Below are 26,546 nucleotides of genomic sequence, written 5' to 3' on the forward strand. Positions count from 1 at the left end.
CCAGCTGCCTTCGTGCAGAAATTGACAAGCTGATCCTGAAGTTCATGTGGAAACGCAAGGCACCCAGAATCGCCAAAACAATCTAGAAAAAGAAGAACAAAATTGGAGGATTCACATTTCCCGATTTCAGAACTTACCACAAAACTGTAATATTCAAGACAGTGTGGTACTGGCATAAGGAGAGACATATAGACCAATGAAATAGAGCTGAGAGTCCAGAAATAAATCCTTACATTTAGAGACGATTTACTTTCAACAAGGGTGCCAAGACAATGGAGAAAGAGTAGTCTTTTCAACAAATTGTGCTGGGGCAGCTGGATAGCCACAAGCAAAGAAGGAACTTGGTCCCTTACCTCATACCATAATCAAAATTAACTCAAAATGAGTCAAAGAGCTAAATGAGAGCTGAGACTATAAACCTCTTGGAAGAGATTTATAAGTATAAATCTTCATGACCTTGGATTAGGCAATAGTTCCTTAGATAGCACCCTTACAGTACAAGTGAAAAATGAAACAGTAGGTAAATGGGACTTCGTTAAAATTAAAAAGTTTTGTGCTTCAGAATCCTTTTTCAAACTGTCAGAAATCCAAGAGGCTGCCTGTGCCTTGAGATGCAGTCAAAACTCTTGACTCCAGCGTGTCTTGTCCACCCCCGGGCCTTACTGCCTCAGATGCAGTATTTGTCCAGCTTCCCTGGGTGCTGACCACGTGGCCTCCCCATGTCTTTTGTGTACTATCCACTTTGCCTTGAAGATCCTACCCTGATTCTCTGCTAGTTCTTGCCTTCATGTTTAAAACTCGCTTTTTCCTGTGCTTTTTTCCCTTTGACGCTTCAGTTCTTGAGTGCACTTGCTCTCAGCTTCCATCACACTGATTTTCCTGTGTTAGTTCTTTCATCGTTTGGGGATGTGCTTCGTTCTCCAAGGTTGGTGAGCTGCTCAGTGGCAATGATGAGAGTGGCCCTAGACTCTGAGGATGTTCTCTGGGGAGAGAAGATGGTGTAATGGAAGGAGCCTCAGAGTGGAAGGCAGGATTCCATTCCACTCTCTGCTCTTGCTTTAAGGAGCTCTGCACCTGGAGCAAACCACTTACTTTCATTGTGTCCCTGTTTCTCCCATTATGGAATGAACTGGATAGGGGTTCTCATTAAACACCTATGAGCAGACCTCGGCCCTCTCCTGGTTGACCTGTGAACACTTTGTTCACATCTTGCTCCCCTCTCGTTCCCTTTAAGTCTCAGGGAAATAGAATTTCCTGCACTGGCACTGGTGGCCTCTCCTACTCTCAGCTCAGAGTGTCTGATACTGTTTGTTTTGTTTGGTTTTTGTTTTTTTGAGACAAGGTCTCGCTTTGTCACTGAGGTTGGAGTGCAGTGGTGCTGTCATGACTCATTGCAACCTCGACCTCCCAGGCTCAAGCAGTCCTCCTGCTTCAGCCTCCCACGTACCTGGGACTACCAGCGCCTGCCACCACGCCTAGCTAATTTTTGTATTTTTTGTAGAAACGAGGGCTTGCTATGTTGCCTAAGCTGGTCTTGAACTCCTGGGCTCAAGCCATCCACCCACCTTGGTCTCCCCAAATGTTGGGATTACAGGCATGAGCCTCTGCGCCCAGCCTGATATCATTTGTTAAACACCAGTTGAGCACCTGTTGGATGCCAGACACTGGACTTGGGCCCTGGGTGTTCATTGCTAGTCCTCGCTTACCCTAAGAAGCTGATAGGCTGGAATTTCCCAATTGTGGTAGATTCAATCAGATTCTCAGCTGACCATGTGGATGGTTTACCTGTAATTAGGCTCCCCTTGGTCAGAGTCAGACCCCCCTTACTCGAGATTGATGGGGTGAGGAAGTGAAGATTTGTGCAGTACTTGTTGATGTTCACATGTGTGATCCTACTGAGTCCTTACTGTTTATTGACCTTACCGGGTATTCTTTTCTTATTGCCCAAGAAGGAAACTGAGGCTGAGAGCTTATGTGGTGGTTCTGTAGTAAGGGACAGAAAGCTGGTTTTGTTGTTTTGCTTGGAAACCCCTGTCTTTCTACTCACTGCATCACCTCCCTCCTTATGAGCTACTCTGGCCATAGTGGGAGCCTCATGTCATTGTCAGGGGGTTAAGGCTCATGATGAAATAAAACCTGGAAACTTCCAGGGCTCATTCCTTCAGCCAGTTTGGGAATATTGGTTTCCTGACATTTCCTTCTGTAGCCTGATAGATGGCATTTATCAGTTCCTAGAGCAGAATCTGATGTCCTTTTTTGCTGTGTTGAGAAGGGGAAATTTCTTCAATTTTTGTTGTTGTTGTTGTTGTTGTTAAAAAAAAAAAAAAAACCACTTATTAGGCATAAGTTTCCTTTGTGTACTGCTTTTCTAAAAATTGGAACCTGGACAAGATTAAAAACACACTCTTCACCATTTTTTAGGACTCCCAAATTCGTCAGAGCACAGCTTATAGCTTACATCAGCCTCAGGGAAACAAGGAACATGGGACCGAGCGGAACGGCAGCCTCTACAAGAAGAGCGACGGGTACGTAAGGGGGTGTTGCTAGAGTTTAAATGTACGTTCGTTATCTCATGTGTCCAAAATGTCTAAACTCTTATTGTTTCTCCCACTTATCCACAAGGATCCGAAAAGTGTGGCAGAAAAGGAAATGTTCAGTTAAAAATGGTTTTCTGACCATATCCCATGGTACCGTAAGTATTCTCTTTTAATCCATGGTGTCTGCTGTATTAGATGAGGTTGGTGTTGGAGGACTTTCTGAAGTTAGAGGGCAGGAGTTGTTCTCCGTGTGTTATGGTATTAAGGTTGTGTCTTAAAGAATTTCCCTGTCAGAAACGCTTGTTGGCCTCCGTCTTGATTTGGTGCACCTGCAGCCTGTTTATGCTTTTTTTTAAATTTTTTTATTTTATTTTAGCCAAATGGCGCCTTGTCCTTGTTATCTTCCACTCCCTAGCAGAGTCAGGAGTAACTGATAAGCCAGGTTGTCTTTATTTAGAAGCCTGTGACTCCAGAAAGCACACAACAGCAAACTGCTCCCCCAGCTCTCTTTGTCTCTGGAAATCGAACCTCTCACTTGTGAAGATTTCTACTTTTCCATTAAGAGAAAAACATTTAAATGGGCAGGACTCTGGGGACCAGAAATCCATGAGAAAAGAGATTTCAGTAATTTTATTATTGAAATCTTAGCATATGGTGCCCAACTTTAAGGCCTCTTTCCATCATCCTGTTTATCAGAGTCTATGCAAGAAAAAACGGAGCCCTCTATGTTGAGCTTATGAAAAGCCGGTCAGGATAAAGTTCCTTGCCAATCTAGCTTTCAGAGACCAGGAACTTGGATCACAGACAGAGCTCTGCACACCACACTGTTCTTTCCATGGCAGCATTATACATACCATTGCCTCATCTGGCATGACCAGAGCTGGTGAAAACCACATGGGCTGGTAGACAGCTTTGGTAATGTCTCAAGGCCGAGGTCGTTGCCTTTTTGTTGCTAGAGAGATGCTGAGAGTTGTTTGCATTCCCATTCCCCAAGCAGAGGCCTCGTAGTGCATGCAAGCCAGTAGCCTTGGGCATGTGAGTGGATGACAGTAACCGTCTTTCCTGTCCCTTGTTCCTCCAGTCCCCTGGTGAAGGCAGAGCTGGGCAGGAGCTCAGAGGGGCTTTTCTGGCCCCTGTAGAAATGTCATCACTCAACATGGGGTCCAGAGAAACGGCCCTGAGGTTCTTATGAATAAGGGAATAGAGTAAAACCCCAGCTGAAGCATGTCACAGCAGCAAGGATTGTATTCCTCTGGGGGTGCCTTCGTTTTTGCCGACTTCGATTTAGAAAGGGAGAGAGGAGCCAGAATAGCATATACACAGTGTAGGGATTCTCGGTGACCTCTGGTCTAGGTGATTGAATGTGTTTCTGAACTTGGAAATGAAGGTCATTTTCTATTTTCAAAACCTGGCTTTCATTGGTCGTGTGATCACCACCGTACCACCCCCACCCCCAGGGCCATGCAGTTTGGATCTTAATGGGACGTTGTGGGCAGGTGTGGTGGCTCAAGCCTGTAATCCTAGCACTTTGGGAGGCCGAGGTGGGCAGAAAACCTGAGGTCAGGAGTTCCAGACTGGCCTGGCCAACATGGCGAAATCCTGTCTTTACTAAAAATACAAAAATTAGCCAGGCATGGTGGTGCATGCCTGTAATCCCAGCAACTCGGGAGGCTGAGGCAGGAGAATTGCTTGAACCCAGGAGGCAGAGTTTGCGGTGAGCCGATATCACGCCACTGCACTCCAGCCTGGGAGACAGAGCAAGACTCCATCTCAAAAAAAAAAAAAAAAAAAAAAAAGACATTCTTTCCATGCGTGGATGTGAGGGTATGAGTTCTGTAGACCAAGGGAAGCAAATTTATCCAGCCATCACTGTCTTTAATATTAGGAATGTTAGATTAGATGAGACTAGGCTCTCTTCTAAATACCTTCCGGATCTCAACACCTATGGTTCTGTGGTTTGCTTTTGAATTGGTGTCCACTCGCTGTTTGAACTCCGATTGACTGCCTCAGTGCAGAAACTGTCATAAAACTAAGTTCTAGTTCATGCTTTCACAGCTCTGAAGTCAAGGGGCATATTTGTTTCATTGAGAGTTCCCCTGGATCCAGGCCTCAGCTTAAGCCAGTGAGTGGCTCTTTCCATGGCAGGTGGAAAACAGGTCTGGTAATCCTTTGCTGACAGCATAAACTTCACTTTGAGTCACTTCCATAGCTTGAGCTTCCTCTCAAAAGACGTGGAGGCTTAGTTGTCTTTAAATTTGGATGGGTTGCCCCAGTTTTTGGCAGATAGTACGGTTATAACCGGCATCACTGGGATGCTGAGAACTCAGCTTGTCACACAGCGTGTGCATATTTAATAAGTGCTTTGTGTTTGGAGGGGAAAACCTTCTCCAGGGAATCTCCACTTCCAGAGGTCTCCTCCTGCCTTTAGCAGCCATCGCCGCCTACATCCTGCAGGGGTGGCAGGTGGGGCTGTCTTGATTCACTGCCTCGCTGCCATGCAGAAAAATAAGTAGTTTTCCAGCCCTCCGTTCAGTGGCTGAGTGTTCCTTTTCTCACCTTTTCCCTATTTCCCTGCATGCTCTGGAAGTCAGAATCCAGAGGACCCCTCTGTATGACTGCATCTACAGAGGGGTTACATGTGGGGAAGTGAGTTCACCCATACCGAGAAAGAGAATTGAGAGATGCCCTTTTGGTTTGGTTTGGTTTTGACTTGATTTCTTATGCAGCTCACCTGTTTGGCCAGCAGCTCCTGAGTGTGCTCGTTTACAGTCAGGAAAAAAAGGCACATTTCCAAAGATTTGATTAAGTGGAAGTCTAAGAGCAGAGCCTGGCACACAGCTGCGAAGCAGTTCTTTAAGAAATGGAAGCACACAGGGTGTATTTACACTGGTAGGAAAACCCTTCCCAGGAAGCTGGCAGCCTTCGGGAAATGAAGTTGTTGTATTCTCATTGGAGCAGAGGAGTGAGGATAACATCCGGGAGATTCGGTCGAAGCCTGAGTTGAATTTCCCTCTTAGCCAAGTCTGTTTTCTGGCCCTAGGAAGAAGTGGTCCTTGGGACAAAATAACTCTAATTAGGTATCCTCTTTGCCAGATTCACAGCATTGCCACACCACTGAGGGCTGGGGACTGTGTTACACTGGAAGGAATGTCCACTGGCTCTTACACAATCTGAAATTTTAAAACATGATCAGTCATGAAGAAAGAAGAAAACACCTTCCTTCTAAAAGCCTGACAAATTGGGAAAAAACAGAACGGCATGATTAAAATGGAGAATCACTGATAATCTCTGCCTGCATGGCAAACTCTAAGGCTGTTGCATCTTTTTTTTACCGTTCCTTCATAAGTTTTCTACTAAACTAGGGCTTCTCAAATTAAATTATTAAGAAAACACTGGTATTTTGTGAATGAGATGAAACTGTTCTATATCTCAATTAACTGATGACAGGTTTTTTTTGTTTGTTTATTTTGTTTGTTTTTTTCTTTTTGAGACGGGGTCTCACTATGTCGCCCAGGCTGGAGTGCAATGGCCAATCTTGGCTCACTGTGACCTCTGCCTCCTGGGTTCAAGCAGTTCTCCTGCCTCAGCCTCCCAAGTAGCTGGGACTACAGGTGCACACCACCATGCCCAGCTAATTTTTGTATTTTTAGTAGAGACAGGGTTTCACCATATTGGTCAGGCTGATCTCGAACTCCTGATCTCAGGTGATCTACCTGCCTCAGCTTCCCAAAGTGCTGGGATTACAGGCGTGAGCTGCCATGCCCAGGTGACACTGTATTTTTCCAAATTGCAACAAGGAAGGATTTTAATGGACAGAATTTTCTCCCATAAATTTTTCTAATAGCTTTACTGTTAGCTAATACTTAATCTGTATACTTAATATTTAACCTGAATCACAAAGTTATTAATGTAAAACAGAACTGCTGGTGATACTGCTTAAGATCAACTTATGTGTTTTGTGGACCCATTATTATGGTTGTCATTTTTTAATATGTAGGCACATTTAGGTCTTTATAAATTATTCCTACTTCCAATAAAGGCGCTGAATATTTTTCTCTATTTTGTGGTATGCTGTGAAGTGAGAAATCTGATTTTGATGGTAGTTAAGAACGAACACCTTTCCCCATATTACAGGGAAGAGGAAAGACTGCAAGGTGGAGGTGGGGAAGGAGAATGAGTAGTAGCAATTTAAGTGTGGTTCTTTGCTGCTCTTAAAGATAAGTCCAGGCAAGCGACCGCCTTCCATGGATACACACGTCGAGGACAGGGAGGGTGGCAGTTGAGCCCCGAGCCCTGGAGCCAGCCTGACTTGTTGGAATCCTAGCTTCCCCGCTCCCTAGCTGTATATCCTCAACCAAATTATTTGGTCTGTCCAGGCCAGTGTTTTTAGCTACAAAATTGGAGTCGTTCCTACCTCAAAGGGCAGTTAGGAAAATTAAATGAATTATTTCATGAAAAATGTTTAGAACAGTGCCTGCCTTGTATAGGTATATAATAAAAATAGCTGAGTAAATGTAGCTATTGTTATTCAAAGTCATTATTTTGTCCATGAAGGTGCTTGTGTATTTATCAAAGCGCACAAACCTCGTTTATTATTCCTATATCTAAGACCCCACAATTTGGAAGTAGCCCTGAAATTTGCACATGTATAGTTGTGTCATCACAGGGAGGTAACAGAATAGACACAGGCTACGTATGGGTGGCTGTACACCCGTGTTAAAGTACTTGGTTGCATACATGGTTTGTAACCGTGTTTCTAGAAATAGATCATTTGGTGTATTGGTTCCTGGATAAGTTAGGTAATCCAATTGGTAACAATCCACAATCAGTGGTGCTTTCACTTGAAAGTGTCCAGATTTACAAGATTAGGCAGAGCTTGGTGTCTTCTAATACTGATTTCTGACGATCCAGGAATTCTCTGAGATATCTACAGATTATGGAGAATATCTGACTAACCTGTAGAGGATAAGACCAACACAGCCACGAACCAGGAGAGTCTAGTACAACCCTGTTTATCTGACCTTATCTGACTTTCACTAGTCCAAACTTACATTTATTAAACCCAAATCCTTCACGCTGCAAGGATGGGTTCAACTCTCTCACCCTAACTCTGTAGACTTACTGGAAGGAAGCTGCTGGGCCTCTAAGTGCATGAGGGTTTCACAGGTCTGTCCAGGTGTAGATGCATATGTGTATGTATCTGGATTATTCCCAAATCCAGGTTTTTTTCCTCTTTAAGCGACCGGTGGCCAAGGGAAGTGGGGCCCAAGAACAATGGAAGTTTAAGACGTTCTTATTTGATCTTTCCTTTAGCAGCTTGGTAGGTGGGTAAGATAAGCCCACTCCTATTTGGATATTCCTCCAAGGTTTCTAAGAGGTATTCTGCCGTTCAAAATTTGTGTTTCTGAAATTATCTTCTTACCCTCAGTCCTTTGCTTTCTTGGACTAAGTATGATCTTTTTTTTGAAACTGTAATAAAATAGCCATTTTTGTACACCTCTGATGAAAGTATGTTGTGATCACTTGGTGTCGTGTGTGGGGGAGAGGGTTTGGGGGTTACAGATATGAATGAAGTATGTTTTGTTGAAACTTAAGTGACAGCGATGGTTGGCATTTAGGAATGTGAATCTATTATCTGTCATCACTTCAAACAGTAGGAAAATAACTTCTCTGCCGTTTTTGTACTGTGAAATTACCTTCACTGGAAGTGAGGTTTATGCTAAGAAAAAACGCTTTTAAGATCACCAGAAATTGAGCTGGGTGCCCAAGTTACCTGGCAAATCATCTGTGTTGTCGGTAGGAATCAGAACCGAATGTTTTGGGCTTAGCCATGCAGTATCTGGATCTGAAGGCATCCACTGCCAGCAGCCTCAAAGCTGGCATCGCTTGTCCCCTTGTCCAGGTGGGTTTGTATAGACCACCAAGGTGCCCTTGCAGGGAGGCAGTCGCCTTCTGTGGAGAAGAAGTTCAAAGGCCTCTGTAACTTGTCTCAGTCATGCCTTCCTCTGCCAAGTCTGCCTTCTGAAGGCCACCTTTGCAAACTAGTGAAGAGTTTGCTCTTGCTGTATCTCATGAGGATTGATACTGTATGATTTTCCATTCCTTCCACCCAACCCCAACCTTTTTTTTTGTTCTTTGCTTTTAAACAGGCTAACCGGCCTCCTGCAAAGCTCAACCTGCTAACCTGCCAGGTGAAGACCAACCCTGAGGAGAAGAAGTGCTTTGACCTTATTTCACGTAAGGCTCCCTCTGAGATGCTGCGCCATAGAAACATTGTCTTATGCTCTCTTCTGGGGTGTCCTTCACATTTCAAACACTGCATTCTGAAGAACTGGTTTTTGAAGAGACATACCCTTTTTTCTAGTGACAGGCATGTTTTGTGTTCCATTAGTAACTGCTGGCTTGCCAGCCTTTCTAGTTGAGGGTTTGACTTTGAGGACTGGCCCTGCTCCTTGGGGGCGCTGTAGACCTGAGACATTACCTGGCTCTCTGAGCCTCAGCATTCCTGTTCCTAAATAAGGAGATCTTACAAGAGAACCCCGCAAGCCTAAAACTCCTTCACTTAAAAAAAGAGAAAAGAAGGACAATTCTGTTTTCAAGAACTTACATAATTTAGGTGACGTTAGAAATGCTATAAAACTAAAATGAGGGTCTTCAGCAGGGCCCTTGAAACTTCAGTGTTTGAAATTGTTTTTCTTCCTCACCATAGGAATAGTCTTTCTGCTTCTCTATGCTTTTCCTTTTTGTGGTGTTCACAAAAGAATCCCCACAGAACCATCCATTGTGGTGAATGTTTACTCAGCACCCCCTAAATTAAAGGGCTCATGATGTCTAAAAGAAAATAAGATAAACCTTTTTTCCTTGGTAGTTCCGTGTGGCAGGGTTACAGTCTAGGGGAAGAAAGGGCCAGTCTCCCCTTTGAAGAGGCACTCACTAGGGATTTGGGCACAAGAGTTACATTTGCAGAGGACCACACCGGACTGTGTACTGTAGGAAGGCAGTGCTATTCTCTGTGCCTCAGTACCCCTGAGCGGGAGATGGCTACCTTTTCAAATGTCTGTTGACCTATATTATTGAGGGCTAGGAAGTCACTTATGTGATTTAGCGCTCCCAGCAAACTGCGGGTAATTATCACTCCACCTCACCCACAATGGTTTGCTCTCACCCTCCCTTTTCCCCTTCTCATACGCTCTGTGTGAATCTCTGGGGAGGCTTCAGCACTATGATGTGTGCAGAAGGTTCCAGTACCATTTGTTCTGTTCTTCAGACTCTAGATTGATTTGTAAAATAAAATGGACTTTATCCTGCATCAAACACCCATCCTGACTCAGTCTAGTAAGGTCCACAGATTCTCATCAAAGCTTGCCTTTCATTCATACAAGATGTTATAAAATGCTGAGTACTGACCAGATCACACACACACACACACACACACACACACACACACACCCAGCACTGCTGGGATACCTGCGTCCAGCTAGCAAAAAAGGCTTGAATTGAAGGGTTTCAGAAAACCTGATGGTGTAATCTGATGTCTGCCAGTGGCTGGGGCTGACTCAGAGAGTTTTAGGCCTTTCCATTTTCTGAACTAGTAACACACAAGAAGCCATGCATTAAAATGCCCATCATTAACTCATAAGCAATAATAGTGAACCGATCACCTGGAGGTGGGTGTAGGGACTTCTTCCCTCAGCTGCCCCAGGCCCCTCCAGCATGCCCCACAGGGAGACCCTGCTAGATGCCATATGTGCAGAAGCACTTGCTCCAATGTATTCCCAGCTTGCACCTTTTTACAAGACAGCAGGCAGCAGGGAGGAATGGTAGATGGCAAGTGTGCATGCCTCCCTTCTGGGTGTGAGTTACTGCAGCCCTTACACGTGTGGGAACGCGGTCCTCTGTGAATCTGGCCACACACAAGCACTGTGGCCAACTGATATTTACCAAGATCCTGCCAGTGTCTTTGCTGCAGCGTGATGCATTTAAACATCTTCAGGAGGGGCTTCTAGCCTGTGATGCCCAGAAAGGCTTGCTGAGCCCAGTTGGGGGCAGTGTCATGAGTTTGCTAGAGTCCATTGTCGTCTTTGAAAAGAGCTCTCATTCCTCCTCCTTCCCTGCTTGTCTTCCAGTGGGTAATGTGAATTCCAGTCCTGCAAATTCTTCATCCTCAGTGAGTTTTCAAAAGGTGCCTTCCCTATGAGTATCTGTAGTGAAAATGCTTTGTGCAGGGGTGTGTGGGTTTGGGTTGAAAACTGGCCAGACACCCCAGAGAGTCATCACGGGAAACCTGGCTGCAGTGTAAGCCGTGATTTGATTGAACATCCTGAGAAGGTGAGGGACATGGGGTCAGGGCCGGGTTCTGGCTGATTGAGGAGCATCTGTCATCACCCCTCTCAGATTCCTCCTCTACTTCCTGACCAGCCTCATGGGATGAGCATCACCAAGATGCTTTTGAACTCTCAAGACATTTGAGTGGGCCAGGCAGTGGCTCACGCCTGTAATGCAAGCACTTTGGGAGGCCAAGGTGGGAGGATTGCTTGAGGCCAGGAGTTCGAGACCAGACTGGGCAACATAGCAAGACCTCCTACAGAAAATTTAAAAATAGCCGAGTACGGTGGCATGCGCCTTTGGGCCCAGCTACTCGGGGGGCTGAGATGGGAGGATCGCTTGAGCCCAGGAGGTTGAGGTTGCAGTGAGTTGTGATTGTGCCTTTGCACTCCAGCTTGGACAACACAGCAAGACTGTCTAAAAAAAAAGACATTTGGGCAGTTGGGGAAGTCAAGTGGAGGCACATGCATTGAGGCAGTGAGGGTGATATTTTCTGTGTGCGTCTGCCAGGCACCCCATGGTCACCCATTCTTCCTCTTCCTCATCTGGTCAGTTCATCTTGGAATCTGCCCAGAGAACTCAGAAGAGCAATAGACTGGCTGGCTGGTTGCAGTTACTTCCTACAAGATGCTCCTTTACCATCCTTGCCCCTAAACAGGGGCTTCCCATTCTCATGAAGGTGGAATTGGGGCCGGGGGCAGTGGCTCACACCTATAGTCCGAGCTACTTGGGAGGCTGAGGTGGGGGGATCACTTGAGTCCAGGAGTTTGAGGCTGCAGTGAGCTGTGATTGTGCCACTGCACTCTAGTATGGGTAACAGAGGGAGACCTTGTCTCTTTAAAAAAAGAAAAAGATGTAAATGAGCGTGGGCTCTTCTAGGAGGATGGTTCTGTGGCAAGGCCAGCCCTTCTGGGAGCTCATCCAATCTGTTGCCCGCAGACTGACCCCACTCATAGCAAATTCAAGTCCTGAGCCATTATCCGCGAACCCCATAGGCACCCTAGGTGGGATGGAAGGAACAGGAGAATTGTGAGGTGACCCAAGTGAGTCCCCTGAGTAGGGTGGAGCCAGAGGGAGTCAGTGACCTTCCAGATCCACATGGCAGGTTAGCGGCCAGTAGAGCCAGAGCCCCGGCTGGCCACCAGCACCTGAGTGCTCCGATTGCCCCCTCTGTCTCCTGCTCTTCTCCCTCACGGCTGAAGCTGCTGGAAGCTGTCCGCTTATTTGTAGCATCTTTAAAGAGAGTGTAGTGGAGGGGATTCTTGCTTGAAGTTTTTCGTCAGAGGTTTGCCTCCTGCTTGTGCAGTTTTTACACGTCAGAATGCAGAAATTGGCCAGGTGCAGTGGCCCACGCCTGTAATCTCAGTACTTTGGGAGGCTGAGGTGGGAAGATCGCTTGACCCTGGGAGATTGAGGCTGCAGCAAGCCGTGCACTGCACATTTGCACCACTCCACTCCAACCTGGGCAGCAGAGTGAGACTCCGTCTCAAAAAAAAAAAAAAGAAAAAGATGCCATGGTGTTGTAGAAAGTGGTCAGGCCAGAAGTCCAGGAACCAAGTTCTGCTGCTGGCTAGGCTTCAGCCCTCACCCAGTCACTTACCAAGAGTTGTTCTAAGAACCAACGTGCTTTCAGGAGTAAACACCACTACAGAGAGGTGGCGTGTCCACTCACTTTTACGAGCACAGATGTTTGTTGTGTTTCCCTAAGAAGAGAATCGGTACTTGTCATCATTCTGCCATCTGCAAAAGCTGGATTCCCCTGCCCCCGCTTTTTTTAATTAAATCTAATTTTATCTTTTGCTTTGGTTTTAGACTGCTTTTAGACAGAGAATATCCATATATCCCTCCCCCAGCTTTCCCTTCTGTTAACATCTTAATACAGTTATCTAGTAGTCCATGGTACATGTTATCCAATCATATTTATGTAGTTATCAAAACCAGGTAACATTGGTTTGATGCTACTAACTAAAAATCTTACCCAGATTTTACCAGTTTTCCCCCAAGTGTCCTTTTTCTGTTCCAGAATTCCATCCAGAACCCCATGTTACATTTAGTTGTGACTTTATCCTGGTCTCTTGCAGTCTGTATCGGTTCTGTAGTCTCACTTGTTTTTCATGATGCTTTCTTAAAGAGTATTGACCTGTTTTTTGATCAGACTCACCTTAATTTGGATTTCTCTAGTGTTTTCTCATGAGTGGATTGAGGTTATATGTTTTTGGCAAGAGCAGCACAGACTGATGCTGCCACATCCCACACAGCCGCCTCCCTGCTGCACACACACAGAGGTCCACAGCCTGGCAAAACACTTGTAAAACGGTGCTGACGCCAGCAGTATGTGAGTAGGATTTTATATTCGACCATTATTTAACACACTCCTCTTGATTTAGCTACATTTCTAGTACTCGATTCTCAAAGCATATTATTCTTAGAATTTCTCATACTAATATTTTTCTAAGAAAGCCAGAAAACTTCTAAGATATTCTTTTTAAAAAAAGGTTTTTATTATTCAAAGGGCTTTAACAATTACTTTTTGGGGGCCAACTCTGTAGTGAGTTAAAATGAAGCTATTGAGAGGATAGTGATGGTTTTCATTGAATAGCTTCAGTTTTTAGAAGCGGCATCTTTTAAAACGTGAATGTGGGAAAGGGCAGGTTTATTTTGCATTACAATGCCACTGTTGGTGAACGCAGACATTTGGAGGATATGAGGGAGTGCCTGATTTTATACAAATCAGTAATTTCCTAACAGAGAGCTAAGATTATTCCAGAGGCTAATTAGAAACTATTTTCTTTTGGAATTGTGTATGGATTGCTGTCTGGGCTCACAGTTGAAATTCCTCTTGTTATGCAGATGACAGAACTTACCACTTTCAAGCTGAAGATGAACAGGAATGTCAAATGTAAGTTTCATGGTGGTGGGACTTTGGGCTGGACTTACCCGTTGTTTGTGAAATTTAACACAACGTCGCTCTTGTTTTTCTAGATGGATGTCTGTGCTGCAAAATAGCAAAGAAGAAGCTTTAAACAATGCATTTAAGGGGGATGACAATACTGGAGAAAATAACATCGTCCAAGAACTGACAAAGGAGATCATCTCAGAAGTGCAGAGGATGACGGGCAATGACGTTTGCTGTGACTGTGGGGCGCCAGGTGACCCAGGGACCCCACCCGACCCTGGGCTCAGGACATTTAAATCCCATTCTGATTCACAGAATCCATTCATTGATATTCACTTTCATTTCAAACACGAAATTAAGTGCAGCTCAGCCTGAGTTCATCCCATTACACAAATGCTTAATGAACTGTGCAGACCACGGCAGGGGAGAGGGGCGGGAAGACGTTTGCCTGCCGGGCCCCAGAGTGGGACTGAGTAAAGAGGGTTTGACAGAGCTGCAAAGATTGAAATGCATTTTGAGAAATGAAAACTGAAGGGTACAGTGAGGGTGAACTCAAGGTCATGTGGGCTGAGAGGCTGCATGTGGATGGGCTTCCTTGCTTGGAATCTGCTCTCTTCTCCCTTTATGCTACTTTGCAGAGCTTCTGAAGTAGCTTTAAGCTGCTGTCTGGCTCTGTGACCCTGGGAGAGCCACTTGCTTTGTTAAACATCGATTTTCCTGTCTGTAAAGCGAAGGGAGAGGTCCGTTTCAGCTGACACCTTCTGTGAAATAAGATTTTATTTTTACATTTTGATAAAGCATATTAGGGGCTTTATAGTAGGATGTGATTTAAGGAATTTGCTTATTCTAATTGAGACAGAATGATGGGGAGTGGGGGTCAGGGACTACACAGGTGCATTTTCTGAATGTTTATAAAATGAAAAAAATGGAGGCTTGGCTAGAATGGTTAATCCCCTTTTCATTCCTCTAATTCTATGACAGTTTTTCTTAAAAAACCAAACACAACCAAAATAGAGTGGACAGTTGAGAATTACCTTTAGGTTCCCATGACCCTGAAGACTGTATTTGGCTTTAGATCCATTTAAAAAAAAATACCGATTGGGTGCAGTGACTCATACCTGTAATCCCAGCACTTTGGAAAACTGAGGCGGGCGGATCACTTGAGGTCAGGAGTTCGAGACCAGCCTGGCCAACATGGTGAAAACTCGTCTCTATTAAAAATAGAGCATGGTAGTGCGCACGTGTAGTCCCAGCTACTTAGGAGGCTGAGGCAGGAGAATCACTTGAATCCAGGAGGCAGAGGTTGCAGTGAGCTGAGATCACGCCATTGCACTCCAGCCTAGGCAACAGAATGAGACTGTATTTAAAAAAAAAAAAAAAAAAAAAAAAACCGAAAATACCTTTTTGGCAGGAGATGAGGTAGGGGGTGATAAGTAGTGAATCGTGGTCTTTCTTGAGAAAGGGTAAAGACAGTCTACGATTTAGGTTTTTCATACGCTTTGATAAAGAACTCAAAGGTATGTACTCATTATTTTAAAATGCCAACACAATGTGGGTAATATAAAAATGATGTAGAGTCACCTAAATGGATGCTTGTACCTCCCCAAAGCACGTAGATACAGTGGAGTCGTCCTACACAAGTGCAGACACAGATGCCAAGAAGGTTTTCCAACGTGGGTAACATTTTTAATAACTTGAACATTTAAAAAATAACTTCATGATTTCCTGCTGACTAAAGTTGCGATATTTACCTGCCGTGAGTCTCTCAGGGCAAGAAACAATTCTGAAGAGAATTTTATTTATGGGTTGTGATGATGTACTCAAGGACATCTTATTTTTAATTTCCCATTTTTAGCAAATTCCACATTCACCTGTCAAGCATTTTGTCGGTCCATATCATGTGCTAAACGTATGGTAGGGCATGTTAGTGAGTAGCCGAGCTGTGAGGGGAAAGCATAGCTTTGAACTCAGATAGAGGCAGGGCCACAGTCTGCTCTGCACTCCCTGGCAACCTCGAGCCTGAGCATTGCGAAGCTGTCTCTGTCATATAGTGAGATAAAAATCCCTGACCTGGTCATCTCATGGGGCTCTTAGATTTGATACAAAAGTGCTGTGTGATTTCTGAATCTCTTAACAACACAAACTATTATTGCTACTACCAGCATGCTGAACATAGCATGTCATATGTACATAGTATGTTCGCTGTTATTATCAGCATCTATAGATGCATATGTTTTAAGCCTATTCCCCTTTTACTAGTAGACTTTGGCTGGTCTCATTGTTTTCCTCTTGCTCCATTCTGCTAGTGTGACCAAGTTGGTAATGGGCATGGTGTGTTTTCACCACCAGCCATTGAGGAACCCTTGGTCACTGGAGTGTGTCCTATTTATTTTTGCACACACAGCACCTGTCACATGAATTGAAGGATGGGGAGATGGAGAGAGAGGGAAGAAGAGGGAGAGTAGATGTGTGCATATGTGGGTATTGCATGTAAATTGATGGTAATTATGGACAAAGTTTCCAGCTGTGTTAAGGATCAGAAAATGCTCATGCTCAGAACTCCTTGTTCAGTAACTATGCAGGAACAAAGTTGTGACTCCTGACCCTCTTTTTTACTGGAAGCTCAAATCTGCCCTGTTCTCTTTGGCAGATCCTACATGGCTTTCCACCAACCTGGGCATCCTGACCTGCATCGAGTGTTCCGGAATCCACCGAGAGCTGGGGGTTCATTATTCCAGGATGCAGTCCCTGACCTTAGATGTACTGGGAACGTCTGAGCTGCTGGTAATTTTTAAATCCTTGATTTCAGATTGGAAACAAATGAACTGTAAGCTAAATTTTACTTTTGGCATTCTAATCCATTTTGGTAAGCTAGTGGTTGTTGATATGTTGCCAGATGGGTTTGGATAATTAGAAACTCATTGATAATTCTTCATTTTTAGCTACTGTTGGTTGAGGGCACTTCTTGTTGAAAAACTTTATTCTTAAATGAATAAAGGGGAGTGAAACCAAAACAGGAGCATTGAGAGTGGTATGAGATTCTACAGAAATGGAGTAAGATGGTGACATAGGCCAGCTCACCCCATCCATTAGACAGATGTGGAATCCAACGTCTAAAGACAGGAAAATACTTATTTTCCCTCATCACCAGTGATTTCTGACAAGGCTGTGGTGACAACTTGCCTCAAGCCTCCGACTTTTCCCTACCCCAGATTGTCCCCCGTCGGGAGAGATATTGGTCTTCATTTTTACTGCCTTTGTTTCTTAAGTCTTTCATTCTTGGTTCAGTGATAACACTTAAACCATGTGATAGAGAGAGGAGGAGACTGAAGCATTTTCTGTGAAGTGGCTTTCAGAGTATCGAGACTGTAGTCCCACAAGGTCCATCAGACAGGGTGCTTCTGGCCACCTAATACATGAGCTTTCGTGACTGTCTTCCCTAGAAAGCAGTTCTTGAATTCTCTCCTGGGATAGCTGGGTGTTGACAGTAAACAGTAAGTAGATATTGATTGCCATTGATTTTAATGTTGAATTTAAAAGTTTACATGTAGGGAATTTAATGTCAAGTGCAATAGTCTTGACAGAAAATCAATAGTTGTGGACCATGTTCCTCTCAAGGGGCCATCAGTCTTATTGATGACTTCGAATCCAGTGTGTCTGAACTTCGAATGCATTTTGAACTCTCTTGTCTAAACCTTTCCAGTCTTTCTAGGAATTCCTTTATGGTCTCGGAAGACAGAGTTGGGAGAAACTACAGTGGATCCTGGCAGCCTAGTTAGTAACATCCTTAGTTACTTAAAGTTTAAAGCTAAGCTAGACTCACTTAAAGTTTAAAACTAAGGAACTCCAAGCAGTGCCTTCCTGGTTACATACAGCAATTATTGTTCATGTAATAATGCACATAACCTACATCTTAGAGAGGTGCACAGGTGTACATGTGGTATCTCTTGGATAACTGATAATGGCATAGATTGGAGATTGTCATGGTACATTTTCAAAGAAGCACAAAGTACTTTTCAGTAAACACTGGTGAACTATGGCAGTTGTTTCTTTTACTGATTTTCTTAAAACAATGGGAAGTGTTAAGTGATTTAAGATGAAGTAATAATTGTTTATTTTGTACTGTGTATTTTGCAGACCACTTTATATATATACTAGGCTCATTTGATCTCCACTAACAACCTGATGACCTTGGTATATTATCCCCATTTTACAGAGGAGGAAACTGAGGCTTATGAAGTTTTTAAGGTGACAGATCTGGGGTGTGGGCCTCTTTAATCTGATTCCAGACCTCACACTTAACCTTTGAGGAGCCTGGGACACAAATTGGCATTTTAGTGGGTTGTCTTGCCAGATGATAAACATTTAAACATCTCTACTGTCCTTCCCTATCACCATCCCCAACAAATGTTTAACAGTCAACTCTGGAGAAAAAAGAACCCTGGTTTGCAACCTGCCTGTTCTCATGGTGTAAATACTCCCACAATGGCCAGTTTCAAGCTACCCATGTGAATTACTGAATGTGAAGTTGGAAAAAGATGTTCATTATATAGTACATTCACTATGCAAATACAGGGGATGTAAATAACTTCATGAACATGGACATTAGTAAAATGCAGTATAATTAGGAAGTGATGAGTTTTGAGTGTATACTTTAGTTATTAATATAACATAATTATGAGTTTATATAGCATAATTTTTAATACCAGCAGTGCTTAACAGTTGGCTTGCAAAATTCCTGAAATTTTAACAGTTGACTCTTATGAGCTGGTAGGAGCCTGACCCCACCATCTGTTATAATTTTTTAAATGTGTCGCAGAAAGTTCATGTTCTTCATGAGACTGAATTGCCTACTAAAGAAGAAAACGCCAAAGAAAGGTGAAAGGAATATGTTGTTCTGTCTTGATGAAACAATGAGGTGACTTCTAATGCCTGGTTAAATTCACCATTTCTGTCTCCCAGAGCCTCCATCTGCATTCTTAGAGGAGTTTAAAGTTTGGTTGGCTGTCACCCACAATGAGAAATCAGCCAGTGCCTGCTTAATCAATGTCTGCAGATATTTTCAAAATCTAATTGCTGCCAGAGTTTTAAACTCTCTCTTACCCAAGCCTTTTTTCCTCAGTGGTTATCAGGAAAAGGAGAGAGAGCGGTGAATTGTGTAGGATTTACTCCCTTCAACCCTGCTTGCCTTGTGCTCTGGCTGGTCCTCTGTGGTTCACAGGAGGTGGACATCTCCCCATGGCTCCCCCGATCCATTTGTTGTGTGCTAGGAGTGTGGTCATGATGTCGTGGCTCTAAATCTTATTCCTTAGCCCTTCAGTTAAGCAGTACGTAGGGTGTCAGGTGTTAGTATTCATTGGCAAAGCTTGGAAATTTCAAGGCTTCTTTCTTTCCTTTGTTTCTTTCCTTTTCCTTTTCTTTTCTTTTTTTGACAGAGTCTCACTCCATGACCTAGGCTGGAGTCCAGTAGTGCAATCTTAGCTCACTGCAACCTCTGCCTCCTGGGTTCAAGCAATCCTCCCACCTCAGCCTCCTCAGTAGCTGAGACTACAGGCAAGTGTTACCACGCCTGGCTAATTTTTGTATTTTTGGTAGAGATGGGCTTTCGCCATGTCCAGGCTAGTCTCGAACTCCTGGGCTCAAGCAATCCTCCTGCCTTGGCCTCCCAAAACGCCAGGATTACAGGTGTGAGCCACTGCGCTTGGCCTCAAGCCTTTTAAAAGTACCCAGATTGTCTGTTTTATTTTGCTTAGACAATCAGGTACTGGGATGAAGGATTTCCTGAAGTCTTTTTACCTCTTTATCTCTTTCTCTGTGTGTGTGTGTGAGTGTGTGTATATTTAGAATTACGTCTGACACAACGTTAAGAACCATTAAGTATTAGCTATCATTGTTATCGCCTTTAACAAAATCCTTTCAGAAAAATGGTCCCCATGTGCTAACATGTGAACCGCCAGGGAGGCTATGCATGGTCTCTGCTGGTTGTCTGTTCTTACCAACCTTTTCAATTCAGAGTTGCATGGCATGCAGGGCCTCGGCTGACATGCTTATTGAAGTATGTTTTCTTGTGTAGCGAGTGTTCATTAGGCCCCTTGGTGCCTTATGAAAGGAGAGTGGTGGGTGCAACCTGGACAGGTTGTCTCACAGGAGTAGCATCTCTCCTTTTTTGGGTAAATAGAACAGCCTCTGTTTCAGGGTGACATGCTGCGACAGCAAAGGATTTTATTTTTTTAATTAATTAATTTTTTATTGTATGTATTTATGGTGTACAAACATGATGTTTTAGTATGTCGTAAACATTGTGTGTGACTAAATCAAGCTAGTTAACACATCTGTCACCTTACATGCTTATGTTTTGTGGTGAGAACACTTAAAATCTACTCTCTTGAGCCTGGTGTGGTGGCTGGTGCCTGTAATCCCAGTACTTTGGGAGGCTGAGGTGAGAAGATTGCTTGAGTCCGGGAGTTCGAGACCAGCCTGACCAACATAGGGAGACCTCCATCTCTACAAATAATTTTTTAAAACTAGCCGGGAGTGGTGGCAAGCACCTGTGGTCCCAGCTACTTGGGAGACTGAGGCAGGAGGATCACCTGAGCACCCAGGAAGTTGAGGCTACAGTGAACTGTGATCTTGCCATTGCACTCCAGCCTGGGCAACAGAGTGAGGCTGTCTCAAAACAAAATTTTTAAGTATACGGTACATCATTATTAACTAGAGTCACTGTGTTGTACACTAGATCCCTAGACTTTATTCATCCTAACTGGAATTTTGCATGCTTTCTACTTCTATGAGTTCAACTTTTTTAGATTTTGCATATAAATGAGATCTTGCATATAAATGAGATCTTGCAGGATTTGTTTCTTTGCCTGGCTTATTTCACTTAGTATAATGTCCTTCAGGTACATCCATGTTGTCACAAATGACAGAATGTCCTTCTTTTTTTCAGGTTGAATAGTATTCCATTATGTATATATACCACATTTTTAAAATCCATTCGTCCATTGGTGGCATTTGGGTTGATTCCCTATCACGACTATTGTGAATAGTGCTGCAATAAACAAGATGGTGAAGACATGTCTTCACCAAACTGATTTCAGATCTTTTGGGTAAATACCCAGAAGTGGGTTATATGGTTGTTCTAGTTTTTCGGGGAACCTCCATACCATTTTCTGTAATGGTTGTATTATAATAATTTACATTCCCACCGGATGTGCAAGGCTTCCCTTTTCTCCACATCCTTGCCAACACTCATTATCTTTTGTCTTTTTGATAAAAGCCATTCTAACAGGTGTGAGATGATTGTGGTTTTAATTTGCATTTCCCTGATGATTTGTATGATTAATGATGTGTACTTTTTCATACATATACCTGTTGGTCATTTGTAGGTCTTCTCTTTCTCTTTTTTTTGACAGGTTCTTGCTCTGTAGCCCATGCTGGAGTGCAATGGTGCCATCTCGGTTCACTACAGCCTCTACCTCCCAGTCTCATGCGATCCTCCTGGGTAGCTGGGACTATAGGCATGTGCCACCATGCCCAGCTAACTTTTTTTTATTTTTCCATAGAGACAGGGTCTCACTATATTGGCCAGGCTAATCTGGAATTCCTGGGCTTAAGTGGTCTTCCAGCCTCGGCTTCCCAAAGTGCTGGGATTATAGGCATGAACCGCGTGCAGCTTAGCATTACTTCTTTTCCAATGGAATGGAAATTGCATAATTGAAGTATTAATTAGTTCTGGGGAATCATGTCATCTTAACTACTTTAGCACACACCAGCTTAGTATCTTTAGATTCTAAAGCAAACCTACTTTGGGAAAAACTTTCTGGTAAACACAGATTTTAAAAAGGTAAGTTTCCTTCTTAATGTAGAAGATCATGATTTCAGCTTTGATTTTTCAGGTCATATGACAAATAGTATCATTGGTACTAGGGTACTGCCATCATGATCAACTTCACTATCATACATGAAGTTAATAAAGGAATTCTTGATATTCTGAAATTGAATTTGAGTCAGTCATTTAAAAATCTTACGAGACCAGGCGCAGTCATTCACACCTATAGTTCCAGCACTTTGGGAGGCTGAGGCAGGCAGATCGCTTGAGCCCATGAGTTCAAGACCAACCTGGGCCACATGGCGAAATCCCATATCTACAAAAAAAAAAAAAAAAAAACCCAAAATTAGCTGAGCATGGTGGTACATGCCTGTGGTCCTAGCTATTAGGGAGGCTGAGGTGGGAGAATCACCTGAGCCCAGGAGGTTGGCTATAGTGAACTGAGATTGTGCTACCGCTCTCCAGCCTGGGTGACAGAGTGAGACCCTGTCTCAAAATAAAACAAAAAAACATCAAATTAAAAAACAGGCATCAAGAACCTTACCAAATATTTACTGACTCAGGTTTCTATTTCTTGACTTTCTTCTATTTCTGTTCTCATACGGTTGTTAATAATGTGTCAAATGTTAAAGCAGGTCAACACACAGTCTGATCTGAAAGAGAGCATGTGGAGAGGAAAGCTCCTCAAAGACCAAGAACTCACGACTTACAACTGTTGTTATAAGTTCCCCTAGGACTGAAATGTGCCACCCAGATACTAAAAGCAATTGCTCAGGGCAATAAGAAATTGACTATCAATGGTCATTTACGGAGGAACTGTTAATGCTCCAGGCATTGTTGTAGGTGTTCTCTGTACACTGTATCATCTAACCTAAATGGAGAGCTCCATTTTTAAAAAAAGACCAGAGACGTTAAGAAACTTACCCAGTGCAGGATTTACATTCCAACTATCAGACTCCAGAGCCTGTGTTTTAGCCTCTTTTTTTAAAGCCAAGATTCTGAACATTTTTTAAACCACAAAGTCTATCAGAAAAAATTGAGCACCAAAGCATATACTTACTTACATATGATGTACCTACACTTACTAAGAAATATATACTTTGTAAACTACATCAAAAATAGAACTTTTAAAGGGTCAGGTAAAGACACATATGTAAACTTTTTCCCTGCACACCAGAGTGTCCTTTTGTGCTCTTTGCTTTGGAGGCAGCAGTTTGGTCAAGCCCCTTCCCTTGTCTGGGCCTTTACCCTCTGTACTTTAGAGCTGGACTGCACTCTCCAGGCCCTCCCCCTTCGGGGATCCGAGGGGCCCAGTTAACATCAGGGAGGAGCTGACCTTGGGGTCTCCTGAGCTCAGCGGTCAGGAAAGTCTGGTTTCTCTCACTTGCCTGTTCTCTCCTGGGGTGAGTCAGAGAAGAATGTCACAGCAATTGTTGTCCTTCCCTATGGAGACATGAAAACAGGACAGGAGGTTTCCCTGCCCCACCCCAAACTCTCAAAACAATGTCCAGATAAAACCTAAAGCCTCATTTTGGCTCAGTGGGCCCTGCTCAGGTAGGTGCTAAGGAGGTACTGGTGGCGTGTGTTTCTGTGTCCCTGTCCTGGGCGTTGCCATCAGGGAGGGAGACGCCCACAAACAGACGACACTCCCGCATGGTGAGTGCCAAGGAAAGGGGCCTCCTGGCCAAGGGACTGCTCTGCTTATCTGGGCCTGGTGCCGCTGTCCTCATAGTGCTCAGGATGAACTTCTTTTCCAGGGCATCTTATTAACTCATCACTGCCTTGTTCGAGTGAGCTGCCGTAGAGCAGGAAGGTGCCTCATGCCTCACGCCCAGCACAGACGAGGGGCTCAGAGTGTGCTCCTGAGGCCATAGGAAGGGCGAGGGACTGGGCTGAGCTGCCCTGGGTGATACAGAACTTAAACACTGCCTCCTCTCTTCCATCCAGTCTGGCTCAATTTCTGCCTCAGTGCAGCCCACAAATTCCTTCTGGGTGCCAGTGAGAAGCAGGAGATGCCAGGGCTCAGGTCGACTCCCATCTTCCTGCCCCCTTGGCTTCTGCCCGCCTGTCTTGCTGGCACCTGCAGCCTCCATTTGCAAATGCTTTGCTTTTGTTGATGGGTCCGGAGGGGTTCTCTGTGGGCTGAAACGTAAACTGGAACTTGGCAGAACTGCAAGGTAGGACGTTTCTCTAGCATTGGATGAGTGCGACACATGGATGCGGTAGCTCCCTGGACCAGCTGTCTCTCAGTTAACCAGCCAAGTCCAAGCAGAAGGGAAGCAGCTCTTCAATTCCTGGGGAATTCTCCTCCTCCCATCTCCCCACCCCCATCTGCTTAACACGAACTAGGAGGCGTCAGGATGGTTGGCCCCTGGCTCACAGAGGGGGCCACAGTGATTTCTGTCACTCAACTTGGGAAAACCATTGTGCTCACCTGGAGACAGTGTCCTCCTTGGATTATATGATGCCTGGCTATGAACCAGGGGCTCTGACATTGGGGTTCAGTCCTGGATCTGACACCAGCTGCCTGAGAAACCCTTCAGAGGGCATTAGCTTCCTGCCGCATAGGTACCGGTCACCTTAAGTGGTGTGCCACCTGACCATTCTGTTGTCCCTGGGAAAATTGCAACACAGCCCCTAGGCTTTTGCCTCCTAACTGATGGCTTGAGGTCGCAGAGCCAGGACTGAGCAAGGAGGTGGAGTTGGTTAATGTTTTATGCTTTGGGCTGCCTAGAAAAAGCTTTCTCCACTTGTCAAGGGCCAGGTTGAATTAGGAAAGCTCATCATCCAACTATGAGGCTACCCCACATAATTCTTCTGTTTTTAAAAAATTGCGTCTGCATCCTCCACTAGCCCACTAGCCCATTTCACTGTTTGATGTTATTTGCCGCCAGGAAGTTCCAGTGTATCTAACCCAGACCTCTTGGGCTGCTCCTTCAGTCAGTTCCCCCCAAGAGATAGAACCGATTTCAGGCTGCAGCAGCCTCTCCCAAAGCATCTCTTTTAACTCCTTTGCCTGCATAATTTTTATTATTTTTATTTTATTTTATTTTATTTTTGTAGAGACGGAGTCTCGCTCTGTCGCCCAGGCTGGAGTCCAGTGGTGTGATCTCGGCTCACTGCAACCTCCGCCTCCTGGATTCAAGCAATTCTCCTGTCTCAGCCTCCCGAGTGGCTGGGACTACAGGCGCACGCAGCCATGCCTGGCTAATTTCTTTTGTATTTTAGTAGAGACGGGGTTTCACCATGTTGCTCAGGCTAGTCTGGAACTCCTGAGCTCAGGCAATCCACCCGCCTCAGCCTCCCAAAGTGGTAGGAATACAGGTGTGAGCCACCGTGCCTGGCCTGCCTGCATAATCAATAGAAAGCAGAAATATCACAAGTGTCACTGACTCCCCAGCAGAACATGGAAATGAAAATATATTTTCTCAAAGCACTGAGCTTGGTGCTCTCTGTTAGTATTGTTTCATTAAACGTTTAAGAATCTGACCTGGCCAGGCGCAGTGGCTCACGCCTGTAATCCCAGCACTTTGGGAGGCTGAGGTGGCCGGATTGTGTGAGCCCAGGAGTTCAAGACCAGCCTGGGCAACATGGTGAAACCCCATCTCTACAAAAAATACAAAAATCAGCTGGGTGTGGTGGCGTGTGCCTATAGTCCTAGCTGCTTGGGAACCTGAGGTAGGAGGGTCACCTGAGCCTGGGGAGGTCAAGGTTGCATTAAGCCATGATCATGCCACTGCACTTCGGCCTGGGCAACAGAGCGAGACACTGTCTCAATAAAAAGAATGTGTTAATTTAATTTTTAACACGTCAGAAGATTGATTGGCAAGTAAAGACCTTACATCTGGAGCTAATACATTACATTTTTAGTGTTTCAGTTTACTGTTTTCACCTCAATTTTATCAACCCAGAAGTATAGGTATCATCCCATTTTACTGATGAAAACTCTGCCGCTCAGGGAAACTGACTTGCCTGTGGTCACACAGACGGTAATGGAGCTGTGATTTGAACCTGAGTCTTGGCTTTCCTGGCTTTACTTTTCCCTCCGCTTTACTCTACCAGAACTACCTCATAGGTGGCATAAGTAAAGGTTGTTTGAGGATGTGAAATAGATTCACTTTGGTTGAGGCACAGGTCTTTGGGAGGAGTAGGTAAGGATGGAAATTCACATTGGACCAAGTTACTGGTTCTCCCTGTCTATCTGTACTCTATCCAGGGCGCGTTTTATGACAATGCGTCTCTGTAATTGGCATGCCGCTTCTTATCTTTAATTTTATGGGTACCTTTGGGCTTTGGGTTTTGTCCATCTTCATTAAAGGCAAACCACTTTATTGCTGTATTTCTTAGTGGCCATTAAATAAATCATCAGATGGGGATGGGTAATGTGTAGCAGTAGAATGTATTAATAATTGAGTATCCTGAATTAGACTTTCATTTTTGCAGCTCGCCAAGAATATTGGGAATGCAGGCTTTAATGAGATCATGGAATGTTGCTTACCAGCTGAGGACTCTATCAAACCCAACCCAGGCAGCGACATGTAAGTATGGGACTGGCTATTCTCATTTGCTGAGTAGAGGTTTGCCTTTGCCCGAGCCCCGGGAGGCAGAGGAATAAGAAGTTTTGGGTGCATCCATCATTGCTTCTTTAGGGAATAAATCAGCCTATGTTGGGTTTTCTTAGTCACTTTAACCTTTTGGGTGACCAAATAGAAATTTTTTTAGGAAGAAGCCAAAAGCAGGCAGGTTTCGCAGATGCTGTGCGTGTGTGCAGGGGGTGTGTAGAGAGCCTCACTTGCCACTGGTGGGTGGAACACCCTGGACTTTTCACCTGTGCTGTTTGTTCCGTTGAGTCACTTCCCCATCTTGGTCTCTCTGCATAATCCTGAGCCACCGAGATGGCTGGTTGTGGTAGATATGTGATTATGTAGCGTCCTTCTTGCCAACATCCTTGCATGCTTGC

General features: G+C 44.4%; 1 protein-coding gene across 2 annotated transcripts in view; it reads left to right on the forward strand.

Moving 5' to 3' along the window:
• The window catches only part of ASAP2 (ArfGAP with SH3 domain, ankyrin repeat and PH domain 2), a 199,725-nt gene that overhangs the window by 134,909 nt on the left and 38,270 nt on the right, over positions 1-26,546 (forward strand). For both annotated transcript variants that reach the window (XM_030799579.1, XM_030799578.1), the window contains 7 exons: positions 2,422-2,525; positions 2,623-2,692; positions 8,687-8,774; positions 13,713-13,761; positions 13,845-14,011; positions 16,409-16,542; positions 26,030-26,124. In XM_030799579.1, the coding sequence (XP_030655439.1) occupies positions 2,422-2,525; positions 2,623-2,692; positions 8,687-8,774; positions 13,713-13,761; positions 13,845-14,011; positions 16,409-16,542; positions 26,030-26,124 (707 nt within the window). The remainder of the gene's footprint in view (positions 1-2,421; positions 2,526-2,622; positions 2,693-8,686; positions 8,775-13,712; positions 13,762-13,844; positions 14,012-16,408; positions 16,543-26,029; positions 26,125-26,546) is intronic.

This window comes from Nomascus leucogenys, chromosome 19 (assembly GCF_006542625.1).
Source record: "Nomascus leucogenys isolate Asia chromosome 19, Asia_NLE_v1, whole genome shotgun sequence".
In the NCBI taxonomy this organism is placed as follows: domain Eukaryota; kingdom Metazoa; phylum Chordata; class Mammalia; order Primates; family Hylobatidae; genus Nomascus; species Nomascus leucogenys.